At 39.5% G+C, this 13,159-nt stretch overlaps 1 protein-coding gene across 3 annotated transcripts in view; it reads right to left on the reverse strand.

The window, feature by feature from the left end:
- Positions 1–13,159, reverse strand: part of GULP1 (GULP PTB domain containing engulfment adaptor 1) — a 145,670-nt gene that overhangs the window by 34,379 nt on the left and 98,132 nt on the right. For all 3 annotated transcript variants that reach the window (XM_050976787.1, XM_030241596.2, XM_030241592.2), the window contains one exon: positions 5,803–5,874. In XM_050976787.1, coding sequence (XP_050832744.1) covers positions 5,803–5,874 — 72 coding nt within the window. The remainder of the gene's footprint in view (positions 1–5,802; positions 5,875–13,159) is intronic.

Raw genomic sequence — 13,159 nt, forward strand, 5'->3', positions numbered from 1 at the left:
CCTCTGGACCTGGGAGGCATACAAACATTATATTTTCCTATCAGCACACATTTGAAACCAAATAATATTTGTATCTCACACAGTAACAAGATTATTTCAGAGGGTAAAAATCTGCAGCCTCCCATTGGCATAAAAATGGAAAATTATATAAAATTATAATGAATCACAGCATGGCTTGGGAAGAGACATGATGGGCCAAATTCTTAAACTGTTAGTTTATACATATAATATTCTCAGGCACAAACTCCAGGTTTGGTCCAGCTCAGTGGGATGGGCTAGTTTGTGTTCAACTGCTTCAGAATTAACATTATATTTTCATGGCATTTTTAGGGAAAGGAACAGATACAAATAAACCTATTTTCTACAGTTTTACTTAGCTTTAAAAAGAAAAAAAAAATGAAAAACCATGCATAAAGTTTGTAATTTATTAGAGCAGTAGGGGAAAATGCATACTCTAAGAGTGTTAATAAAATTAAATTTGATGTGTTTAAGTATCGAGTCTTTTCAAACCACAATCAACAAAAATGCATGAAGAAAAAAATAATGTTTTCAAGACAGCCAGGAATTGGAGCTAAAAAATTAGTTCTTAAGACTAATTACCTCTATAGATCTATAAATTAATTTAAACCATGCATTCAAAACGATGTGCTTCTCTTTAATATTTACACCTCCCTGCACAATTCAAGATTTAATTAAAAAGAGTTGAGACATGAAAATGGAGATGTTCCTGTGATTTGGGTGCTAATCTTCATGCCAGGAAGAGAAGTTCAACTCCTTCATTTAATGTAGGTGACCAGTGACAAGTCAGACATTGCACCTCACACCTAAAACGAGCCCTGGTTCAGGGCAGGGTCGTTGGATAAGCTGGGAAACAGCTTTGTAACCTGTCTTGGAAAAGATGCTTTTCCTCCTTTTTATCATGACAACATTCATTATAAGGAAACATGCCTGAAAAAAACCCAACAGGCCCCATTTCTCTTGCAGTGCCTTCATGTCATCCAGTTGGTCATGTTATGGTCCAAACCCTCATGGACATTTGATGTGGGCATAAATGAAATTATGGCCTCTGAAAAACAGCTGTCAAGAGGAGGAAAAGGGTGAAATGACATGCAACATTCAGTCTCTCAACAATCATCTTTGCAGGGTAGAAGCCATCCAGAAGTGTATGTGTATGGAATAGGTTGTACTTTATTTTCCAGACACACAATGGACTGAGAGGAATATCCATCTAATAGCAACAGTGTAAAAGACAAAGCAGTGCAGTCTTTTTTCCATCTCTCACTTCCTGACAGATTTTTGTGGGTTTTTTTTTTTTATTTGGGGGTGAGCTGCATTGTTGTTGCTGTTTTGAGATCTTTTGGTTATTCTGTTTGGTGGCATGGAGTTTTGGGGGTTTGTTGGGGTTTTTTGGTGTGGGTTTTTGATTTTTTTTTTTTCCAGTTTGGTTGGTTGGTTGGTTTTGGTTGATTTTTTTTTTGGGGGGGGGGGGGAAGGATTAATTTTTAGTTTTTTTGAGAGACAGGTTATACAGCTATTTTCTTATTCAGCTCTTCTCATCTGACTTGCTTTGGTCTTCAGGATGTCCTTGACTGGTCCTGAACCACAAATTCTGCTTCCTGCAGTACTTCAAACAGAGCAGTCATGGCTGGAAGGCTTGGCTGCAAATCTCTTTATCCCAATATTAAAAGCTTCTCTGTACTCAACCCTCCTCCTCTGTCCTTTTAACAAGAAATTAAACTAAACTTTATCATGGGAGGGAGCTCAGAACAATATCCACAGATGGTCCATTAAGGGCAGCAGCGGGACAGCATCTCTGCATGTGTAGAAGTGTGTGAACCAGCACTCTTCACTCTGTGTATCCTTAGAGGTCAAGGACATGATGAAAAATATTTCAAGTGGTTTCAAAGTGATTCATTCTATTTGCATTTTGTCTGGTCATCTCCACTTACAGAAGAAAAGTGGAAGAAAAAAAGGATAATGAATTGAAAGCTGGGTAAGCAAACAGCCTTAGGTTTTGCCCTCACAAAACATGCCTTGGAAGACTGTAGAAGAAACAGCCCAAAACTCCGGTGTTTATTCTGGTTTCTCCTTAACACCCCTCCATGCAGGTTTCTTACCACTGCTCTGCTTATGCTGCTCCTTCCACCTGTCATGCTGCTCCTTCTGCCTCTTTCCACCTCGGGCAACCCTTCCAACACTTTATAAGAAGGATCAAATTCATCCTTACAGTCTGACTGAGAAGTTACAAACATCATTTATGGGGTTCAGCTGTTCGTCTCTGCTCCCACACACGCGTAGGATGGTTCTTTGAACGCTGGGCCTCCAAAGATGAGTCTGGACTCCAGGTTTTTCGGTCTTCAGAATTGTTTATAGTTTCTTATCTACAAAGTTCCTTCTCTCCACAACCTGAATCCGACCAGCACGGCAGCCAAAGGCACTCTGACCGCCCAGTCACATCTTTTATAGCAAAAACAACGTATATCATACTTACTCTTTATTCCCAATACCTATCACCCTCGTCACCAAGTGCACCTTCACCCCAGACCAATCCACAAGTGCCAACACCACCACAGAAGATGGATGACAAGAAGAAGAAGAAGAACCTTGTGACACGCCCTGATTCCTCCATCTTGTCTCCACAACCCCCCTGTACCAAAACCCCAAAATCTGTGATTTACCCAATAATTATATCTTCCCTTCACTATTCACACCCCAGTGACTCTCACAGGTTTCATCTCCTCATACATCGGTGGCACATCCCTAGATGGATCAAAATTAAGCCACCAAGTGCTTCTGGCAACATTCCAAGGCTCCCAAGCCCCCCCAGGGGTTCTCTCGGTAGCTCTGGACATCAGGAGCGATGTGCTGAGTTCCCACAATCATTAATCAAGGCAAGTAATCATTTCATTTGCTAAAATAAAGTACAATTTGACAACAAGTAGACATTTGAGTAGCACAGGCATGTTTGGATACAGCATCTGGGAGCCACTGCTTTAGGTTTTGTTTCATTCTAGAAACCAGCTTGACTAGAAAACTTGAAGGAAAACATGTTTTGTAATAAATTACGGTAATAGCTCATCTTATCTTACAAATAAATAAACAAACACATTGTAAAACATTAGTGTTCAAGTTTCCTCTCTCTCCTGCAGTACAGCTCCAAGCACTTGGAAAACATAAGGGGAAATCCCACCTAGATAAAGCCACAGGAGAATCCTCTAGAAAAATTAAACATAGTTGCTTGGAAAAAAAACTATCTTGTAATTGCAACTCTCCCAGAAAAATTGTCAAGAAAATATAAAAGTCGTATTTGGGATAAAAGTACAATGGAGCATCAAGAAAAAGTTTGTCCAAGATACTTTATGTTTCTGCAGAACATCAGCTCCATCTGCTGGGAAAAATTCAGTTTGTGGCATGGCAGCTGAAGTTTCTGTGCTGGGCAGCCCAGGTTTTTGAGCTGAGTTAAGGGCTTTTAGATGATTCAGAGAAGTAAACAGTTGTAAATCAAATCTTGACTCTGACAGTTTGGTGACATGAGGTCTTAAGAAAAATGCTTTCTGGTGGCTGCACTTCATGGGCTGTATATCACTGGAGCATGTGACTTCAAAAGCTTATTAGAGTGATGCATGCCACTTGAAAAAATTGCTCTAAACATTAAGAAAGTGTCAGTTGTTTTTCTGCCAGCTATTCATTTTTATTAAAAACAAATTATGAGTAATAACATTGCAATTAAAAGCAAATCCAGATAATTTAAAAATAAAAATATGGCTTCCGAATCTACATGTCTTCTAAAAACCTCTACTACCCCCAAACCACTGTATGTTTCTTCAAAATTTCTTTTAATAAGACATTACTTTTTCAAGCTGTTTTAATTGCTTAAAATTTTTTAATTAGCATTTTATAAAAACAAACTGGGGATTGTTTCAAACATAAAAGTGTTTCCATTGCTCTCTGAATTCTGTTCCAAGATTTTTCAAGTTCTTCTTAAAGTCATGTTTATTTACTTTGGAAGGTCTCTAATAAACTTGTGATCATGTAAGATCACATGCAAACTTGATATCTAAGCTACAAAATTCCAAACTTGAAGACAATAATGTAATTCTGGCAGCAGCTATTCAGACTTCTATCTCCAAGGTGGTTTATTTAGGGAAGGTGTGTAGGAAGTTAGAGCAGGTGTCTGCATGCTCCAGTGACACCATAAACACACTCACACACACACACACACACACACACACACACTCACACACACACACACACACACTCACACACACTCACACACACTCACACACACTCACACACACACTCACACACACACTCACACACACACTCACACACACTCACACACACACACTCACACACACACACACACACACACTCACACACACTCACACACACACACACTCCACATTTCTGGCTTTGCCCACACCTCTGAGAGCAGCTATTTGAAATCCTTTCTGGACCCTCTCTCAGAGGGGAAACAATTTCCATGTGTGAAATTAGAGAATTCAACCCACCCAAAGCCTCCAGTGATCAGTGAGAGCCCAGGCCAGCCTGGGGTTCCACCAGTGAGACAGAGACATTACTTAATATTTTTTTTATCCAGGAGTCCAATAAAACACCTTTAAAACAGAAGCAAAGCTGCTCCATAGCAAGATATCACTGTGACAGATTTCTGCACAGAACTGATTTTTCTGGGGGTATTGGAATTTTATAAAGACAAACTACACAAAGTGCACACAAACCTGCTTTGCTTCCACTGACAGAATGCTGCAATGCTTAAAAAAAGGGTCAAACTTAGCCTAAAACTCTTGAAAACAGCTGGACAATAATGAATCTGACTATCTGCAGCACAATAAAGTCTTTTTGGCATAAAACACTCCAAGAATCAGCTAAATTAATCTTTAAAGGCAGCTGTACGATTTTGGTAGAGTGAAAACAACAGCAAAGAACGTGTTTCAATGCCTTAGTAAGATTACTGATGCATCTTGTAAAGATGGCTTTCTCAAGAGAAAACTGAGCCTTGAAAGCTGAGCTACATGAGTAATCTCATGTTTCCTTCCTGCATTTCTTTAGTATGGTAGGAACGCAATCAATTTTTTCAATATTGACTCCCCACATCTGCTCATTTCCAAGGAACCTGTCTAAACAAATAATGAAAAGTCTGCAAGAAAGTTATGAAAAATGCAATAGTAGGGAGAAGATTTTTGACATCTAAGTAAACTGAAGGGCCGATAGCTCAGAGCAGCTAAGCATGAAGCGATTCCACAGGAACAGGGCAGTGGAGTGGGCTGGAACAATCAGCACTCCCTGCCCCAGCTCACTGTGTCTGAAGAGCTCAGAGCAGCCAAGGCAAAGCCATGTTAACTGAAAACAACCCTCAGCAAGTCACTGCACTCGGGTATTTTTAGTTGTCCACCAAGTCCCTTGGTGCCCAAGCACATGTAGCCAAGAGGAAATTGCAAAAGCCTGATTTTCTCAGCCATAGCTGGGGATGGCAGATAAAACAAATTCTTGCTACCTCAGTTTGTACCAATGAAGCCCTAAACCAGCCCGAAGAAGAAGCATTAGCCATTGAAATACAGTAACTTTATAAATATTTCTGAATTATTGTAAAATCTGTAGGACAGCTAAATATTGTAAGAGCAGAACACCTGACCATACAGACATAAGGAAGATGCTACACACTGAAGAGATTAGTAAAAGCAACTACTTCTAGAGCCAGTGAATTCACCTAGAAAACCTAAGAAGTGTCGTAGAAAAGAGGTTAAGAGCACATTCCATTTATGCCTCATTAAAAATTCTTACCTTTAATTTTCTAACAGCATCTCTTACAACTTCTGTGCCTTTGGGCTGCTCCACTTCTGTACTGCCTAGAAACTGAAAAAATTGTCATTTGTGAGCAATAAGTTATGCATTTAAAGGCCTCATCAACCCGAGTAATCTTATTTTCCAATTATTTTCAAGCAGCATTTTGGAAAGGCGATTGTGTCAGTAGTTGATAAATAAAAAACCTTCACACAGCTATTTCTAATCAAGAAAATAACAAGAATTACATTCTATACTAATATTAGCATTATCAAAATTGACTTTAAAAATCCATCCTATGCAAATCTGTAAATTAGAAGTTCAAGTACCTTTTTCCACAGGGAAATTACCACTTTGGTAATAACTCTTTTTAGAAAAAAATTTAAAAATGCACACAAAATACAGATGGAAGATACTTCCCATGAATGAACACGAGCCAATCATTTGGATTCTGTCACTGAAACATTCATACACGATGTACAATAAATTAAAAGAACTGATGATCCTCTCAGAGCTGCTTAGTATAGTAACATATAGGAACTAGGCTCCAGCTTATGTAAAAGAAGATTCATATTCAAGTAGTTTCTATTACAATTCATGTTTTTACCAAGTAAGGCTTTAATGAAAACCTATATAAAACATAATATTGCAAAAGGACCTTATTTCTTTATTTGTACACTGAAATGCTTTTGTTTTCTGTACAGTCACACTTGCCCTCTACTGTGCTGCTACAGAATGTATGATAATTCTGCCTGAAGCCCATCTGTGTGATACACTCATAGATTTTCTGTTGCCCAGGTTTCACACTGAAGTCACATCATGTACATGTATATGTTAAAATAACTCCAAGAAAAGAAACCCTCCCTTTTTTCCTAAAGTACACTTTTCCATGTACCACGACACACAGAGACATGTACAATTTTTAAGTCCTAGCCATTTTGAAAGGGATTTAAATTTGCCAAGATACAGACAACTTAAACAAAGTAACTCTGGAGTTTTTAGTTCGATTAAACCTTCCAAACATGTTTTGTGCAGCCAGTGTGCTCAAGGTACTCCTGCAAAGAAAGTCTGCAGCTCCACCAATAATGAAGTCTCATTAGATAATTGCTACTGACGCTGAAATATGACATGCCACCTTGAAACCAACAGTGTAAATCAAAACATCACACACATCTGCTCCAATATTCTCTGTGATGACAGTTCTCCAGCCAGGAGACCAAGGCTTTGGAAGAACAGAGCAGAAGGCTCTGCTATGGATTTGATGTCCCTCACACAACATCTCTGATGACTTTAGACCGAGGGGCGATCTTGCCTGGAAAAGTGATGGCTGCACAAAATGTATGTAGAGAAGGAAGAATGATTCTTGGACATGATGGATACTGGACATGGCAGAGACAGAAAGGGAAAGATGAGTGAATACATGTGAGCAAAAAGACCCAAACCAGCAGGTAACATCAGATAAGAGTCTAAGAGGAAGGTTGAAACACCAACATTACCAGATATCTGCACACAAGCAAACTTAGACCCACCACACCTGACAGAACACAAGAAACAGAAGTTTAATTGCTGTAAGTTTGTGAGCACCCCAAGGTATGTGAGACACAGAGCAGGAATCCTGCAGAAACACAGGAAACAAGAGCTGCCAGTGTGGACAAGGCTCAGTGAGCAGAACAGAGGTCACAGCTGCCCATGGAGAAGCTGAGACAGTTGCTTCATCCCTGGCTGTTTCCTAATCCTTGGGCTGTTTTCAAACTGGCAGCACCAGCACCAGTGTCAGCAGCCCAGGAGTTCTCAATGCAGATTCAGGGCCAGGCCTCTGGTGGAACTGGATCATGCACACAAAGAGATGCTCCAGGTTGTGCTGCCTTGCCGGCAGCTGCTTCTCCAGGAGGGCACAGGGCTGCCCTACAGTTTTTATTTACTTACTTCCATTCAGATGACCAAGCTCTGATAAAGCTAAGAAAGAATCAATCATTTTCCCAGAACTCTCCTCTGCTTCACAGTCCAAGAAGGATGAAGTTATCTTTGCTGTATTCAGTAAATTCCAATCTTTCCACAAACAGTACCTTCCACAAATACAGTTTTCCCAGAAACTTGTACCTCATGCTAATTCACACTACTGCCTCAGAAAATCAAACTCCCCAGCCACAGCTGGGGAATCTGTTAAATGTCACTGAATTTTAAAGCTTATAGTAACGTTCCCCAAATCAGAAATTACCATTTATGATCATGGAGGGGAGGGAGAAGTAGATTTCTAAGCAGAAAGATTAACTGCTGAAAGCACTTTAAAAGACTAACAAAATCTGAAGCAAAAACTCATTGTGTTTGCTCAGTAAGTTACGAAAGCAATAAACAACCAAGACTCAGAGAATATAGAAACACCATGAGCCTTAGATCAGCATTTACAGCACAACCCACTAGAATTCTGTAAGTCATTCACTCTCTTCCAGATGAGTGTTGGTTTTGACATTAAGCATCACCATTAAAATTTCAATTGCTCTCAGCAGTTTTGAGCTGGATGTGGAATGGAAGCTTGTGCATAATAAACTATTAAGCAGAGGAAAATAATTAAGACACATTTAATACAGGTATACAAAGAAGAATTGTAGCTGTTAATACCAAGAAAGAATTCTAGTGTTAATACCAAGAAAAATTACAAGGCTATACCATGGATTGCACTATTTGTATCTATTTCTAACCCTTTCAATTGTAATTGTACTTTTTGTTAATTCAGGTGTGTTAAAATTGCTTACACATTTTATGCTTGACTTCCCTTCTTAATTTCTTGGTAAGAGTAATAAAAAAAACCCCAACAATTAATGGGAGATATTCTGAATATTTGTATTAATTGGACTGTTCTGTTTGGGGAAAAATATAGACAGAATTTCAGACCAAGACAGGTTTGTAACAAAAGAATGACTATGCAATAAAGCCTTAACAAGCAGCTAATGTTTTAATGGGAGGCTTTATATTGCTTGCTTCTTTATATGCTCTGTACCTTTTCCATCTCATCTATCATCATTTTCTATTTGAGGTACCAATTACTGTGGTATTACTGATGATAGTTAAGCTTAGCAAACAGATGCATTTGCAAAGCTGAGGCTTCAGGTGCCAAGGTCACTGTGCAGTTTGTACAACCCCTGGCACAGCAGACATACTGGCACCAGGGTTTCTGGGGGAAGCCACCAACAGCCAACTCACCACCCTCATGAAATGGAAAGGTGGCCATTTCATCACAGTCCTTTCAGCAGATTTTTCTCACCAAATCTCACACAAACACAAAGAACAAATATTTGTTGTATCAGGAAGTTGGTCCAGCTGTGGCATGAATAATACATTTATTCAGCATGGGAGAGTTTCTACAAGAAAAATTTCAGAACAAAAGGGGTAAATGTGAAACCTCCCTTTCCAAGCCCAGGCTCCTTTAGGGAGTTTTAGATGGGAACTTGGCAAGTCAGTGCTTGTTTTCAGCACTGGAGGTTCCCTTCTGCAACTTGACTCATGCAGAACAAGCAGCATATGAAACCTAAGTGGTTCCTGAGAGTCAAGCTAACACAGCTCCTACACTTCACTGCAGAAGAGGGAAACAGAAAATAAGTTTCCCTTTAGATCATTCACTATTAGTCCTAAATGCAAACTAATAAACACATTAAGTGCTTAAGTGCTCTTTACATAAGCAATGTGTTCAAATACAAAATACAGCTGAAAAATGTTTACATATGACTGCTACATCTATTTACTGTCTGCAGCTCGCAGAAAGATTATTCTTGAGGTTGGTGTACTCCATGCATAATATGCCTACTAAACAGACACAATACATAATTTAGGCATGCCACGAGACTCAAATATTTATGTGTTGTTTACTGTTAAGTTCATCATGATCATACTGAATTTTTGTTCGATACTTAAAAAAGTTGGAAGATGACATTTAATATTTTGTATAACATAAAGCAAGCTAAAGCAATTTTCTTTACCACATTCTTTACTGCAGTCTGCCCTTCTCCCAAACATATTCCCTACAAAACTGATGAGCAGTTATTTCCCTAATATATTACTCATTCTTTTTTCACTTGAAGCTGTCTGCAATCAGAAATAACTTTTGAGGCCAACACTCCTATCAGTCAGGTCCATTTAAGTGTTCCTTTAATGTACAGTGATGTTTGCCATGAAGAAAATGAGCTGTTGGCCAGCCACGTACAAGACAAACTCCTCAGATCAAACTGTTTCTGATCGAATATTAGCAGACAACCAGATGTGTTCACTCCACATGCAAAGATATGCAAGATAAAGCAGCTGCAAAGAATTAACAGACACTATTTCAACATATTGAATCAACAGAGGTTCTATCACTGACAGCAACTGAGAGAAAATTCAGCCCTGTAATGGCCAGGAGGGCTCTCTAACGCAACAAGCTATCAGACAGACCCTTTGTGAGGATTATCTTTGTCAGAATGTAGGTGACATTTCCCTATGCATGAACATGAACAAGACATTTTTTGGTCCAGTTCCATTGTGAAGTTATTAGATTGCTTTTAGAGTTGTACTTTGGCTGGAGAACCTATTAAAATGAAAGGTAAATAATCTTTTACTTTACTGGCTCAATTAAAAGTCAATTGAAATGTAAGACAACTTCAAGCACCCAGAATCCCTTACATTTCTGACTAGTGTGCTGCTGCTCTGATGTGCCCAGGAGGTCTTAGTAAGGCCAGGTGAATTGTTAAGGTTAGCAGTGCACTTTCTTTCCTTAACATTAGCAGGAAGATCTCTAGTAATTCTTCCCTGGCAGTTTAGATTTTGACCCTCAACATTTTATTGGCTTTACATGCAAAGCACATCCAGGTGCTTTTCATCAAAGTTTAGTGGGGGGAACAACTTTATACATGCTTAGAAAATGTTAGTTTTACCAGACTAAAAAAAATTAATGGACTTGACTCTTGATTAAGAAATAGTTCTAAGTGCACTTCTGAATATTTAATGTAGACTTCCACTCTTCCAGTAGAGAGCAGTGTAGGATATTTTAATAATAAAACAACATCTGTTTTCCTTTGTCATCACATTTCAATCTTAAAAAAAATCTTTTACAGTGCCACATTTTTTTTTTACTCTGAAATTCCTGAACATGGAAGTTTCTCTTTTATGCAGACTTAAATGGAATTATATGAAAACAGTACTTACCAAATTCATACAACAAATAGAGGGGGAAAAAAACCAATGCAAAATGACAGGATACCTGCTGCCAGCTTTTGACAAATTAGCTCCTTGTACCTCCTCAGTTCTACAGAGATGCTGATTTACTGAAGAAAGGAAGACAAATGTATCCACACTGAGAGAACACCAGAACAAGTGTATAACACAAGAATGAAAGAGAAGTGGGACCAGTTTTGAACAAATGTCTAAGCTGTTAACCACCCCATAAGCCCAGGCAGACATTTTGCTCAGCCTTGCACTCATGAGCCTTCTCCATCACTCAAACAGCAGAAGGGACCATAAAACAAACAAAACTTGGTATTTTGGGTTCCTTCTCTTTCCCCACCCCACAGTCCAGCTCCTCATCTGCAGCAGCTTCCTTGGCTCTCTACAAAGACATGTTTTTGCCAGAGCACATAAATGTTTGGATTTTTCCCCTTTGAAGAGCACTTTCCTAGTGCCACCTTAAAAACAACTCCTAGGCATGATTGCCACTCAAATGAGAGCAGAAATCCAACTCACCACATGAGAGTGTAAGGCAAAGTGGCATCAGACAGACATCTGCACGCTCCCTGAATAACCCCTGCTTGTCTGACATCTAATGTTCTGCACAAATGGTGGCCCTGACACAGGAAAGAAATCAGAGCTATTTTTTGAGGGAGTGTTCAAGTACTACTGGCAAAGAAGAAAGATGAATGGACAATTAAAAAATCACAAAAAAAAGGGTTATCTAATGGAAATTAAATATTACCAGGTATTTCATCCATCAATAGAAAATATTTACAGTAATTAAGATATGCCGAAAGAAAAATCTATTTAATAAGTTATTGAATTCTTTGGGGAGAAAAAAGAGAGTGTTACAGAAAGGATCATAAAACAATTAGGTTCAAAAAGCTCCACAGGCTTAATTTGTACTTTCTTGTATTCTGTACAACTGCAGTAATTAAGAGCTCTCCTCCTTCAAATGTACAAGCAGTTATTTCAGTCTTTCAGTCCTGATTTATCATTAATCAGTAATAAAGAACATGATTTGGTAACTAAAACCCAACACATCTTCGAACACCTGACAGAGACAACAGACATTTCCCTGGAGTAGTGCATCTCACCTGGATGGTGGCTCCTGCCCAAATGTCTGGAAAGAGGAATCCCTAGAAATATTCTGTCAAAGCTACCTGAGGAACTGAGGGCATGTGGCAGCCCTAATCCTGCCTATACCTGTCTCCTAACCCATGTTCAGATTTGCTAAGAAGAGAAATTATTGAGCTGCTGACTGGAAGAAATCTGACATGTGGGCCAAGTCAGCTGATTGCAGCTTGGTGTAACCCTAAAGGCCAAAGAATGGAATAATGACACAAGGTCACATTCCTCCTCAAGCCCCACTGCAGCCAGAAGGGAAAGTAGCACTTAAAAAGAAAAATACCATAGGAGTATATATGTTTGTACTACCAGAACCAGCTTGTTTGTAAGCAGAACCTCAGAAGACCTTAGGACACACTTGGTAAATGATCAAAACTTAAATCTTCTCCAGTGTGGTCACATACTAAGGGGGACTATCAACAAGGATAAAATAAAAAATCGAATCCAATTGCAGCACAGCTTGCTCTGTATTAAAGCATCTAATTCTAAAGACAAAATGATGCTAATACAGGTAGGGCCACCACAAGGGAAATAAAAACAGGCTGGAATACAGACAGAGAGTAAAGGCAACACGTGTGTTGTCAACTGCCACTAGAGAAAACACCAGTTGTACAAGAGAAACCACCCAGCATTTCTTCAGCCCATCAATCTCCCCAGCAGTTCAGAAGCACAGCTCACACTGAGCCATGCCATGAAGAGCTGTCAGACTGAGCCTGAAGATCAGCCAGGCACAGGGGATGGTGTTCCCTGTTCTCCCATTGCACACACCCCCAGCAGACACCCCACAGCTACCCAGACTCCAGGCAGAGGCTGAGACCAGCACGGCTGCCCCAGCCTGGCTCCCACCTCAGGCACTGAGAGCAGAGAATGTTTCCCTGGCCCAGCTCCACACTCTCCTCAGCTGAAGCTGACTGTTCACTCCAGCTCTGAGTGAGGAGGCAGAACCAGGAGGGTAATAGGGATATTTCTTAGGGATAGTCCAGCTTGGAGGAGCAAACCCAAGCCACCTTTAGAAAATTCTTAAAAAACTCTG

Source organism: Serinus canaria, chromosome 7 (assembly GCF_022539315.1).
Source record: "Serinus canaria isolate serCan28SL12 chromosome 7, serCan2020, whole genome shotgun sequence".
Classification (NCBI taxonomy): Eukaryota; Metazoa; Chordata; class Aves; order Passeriformes; family Fringillidae; genus Serinus; species Serinus canaria.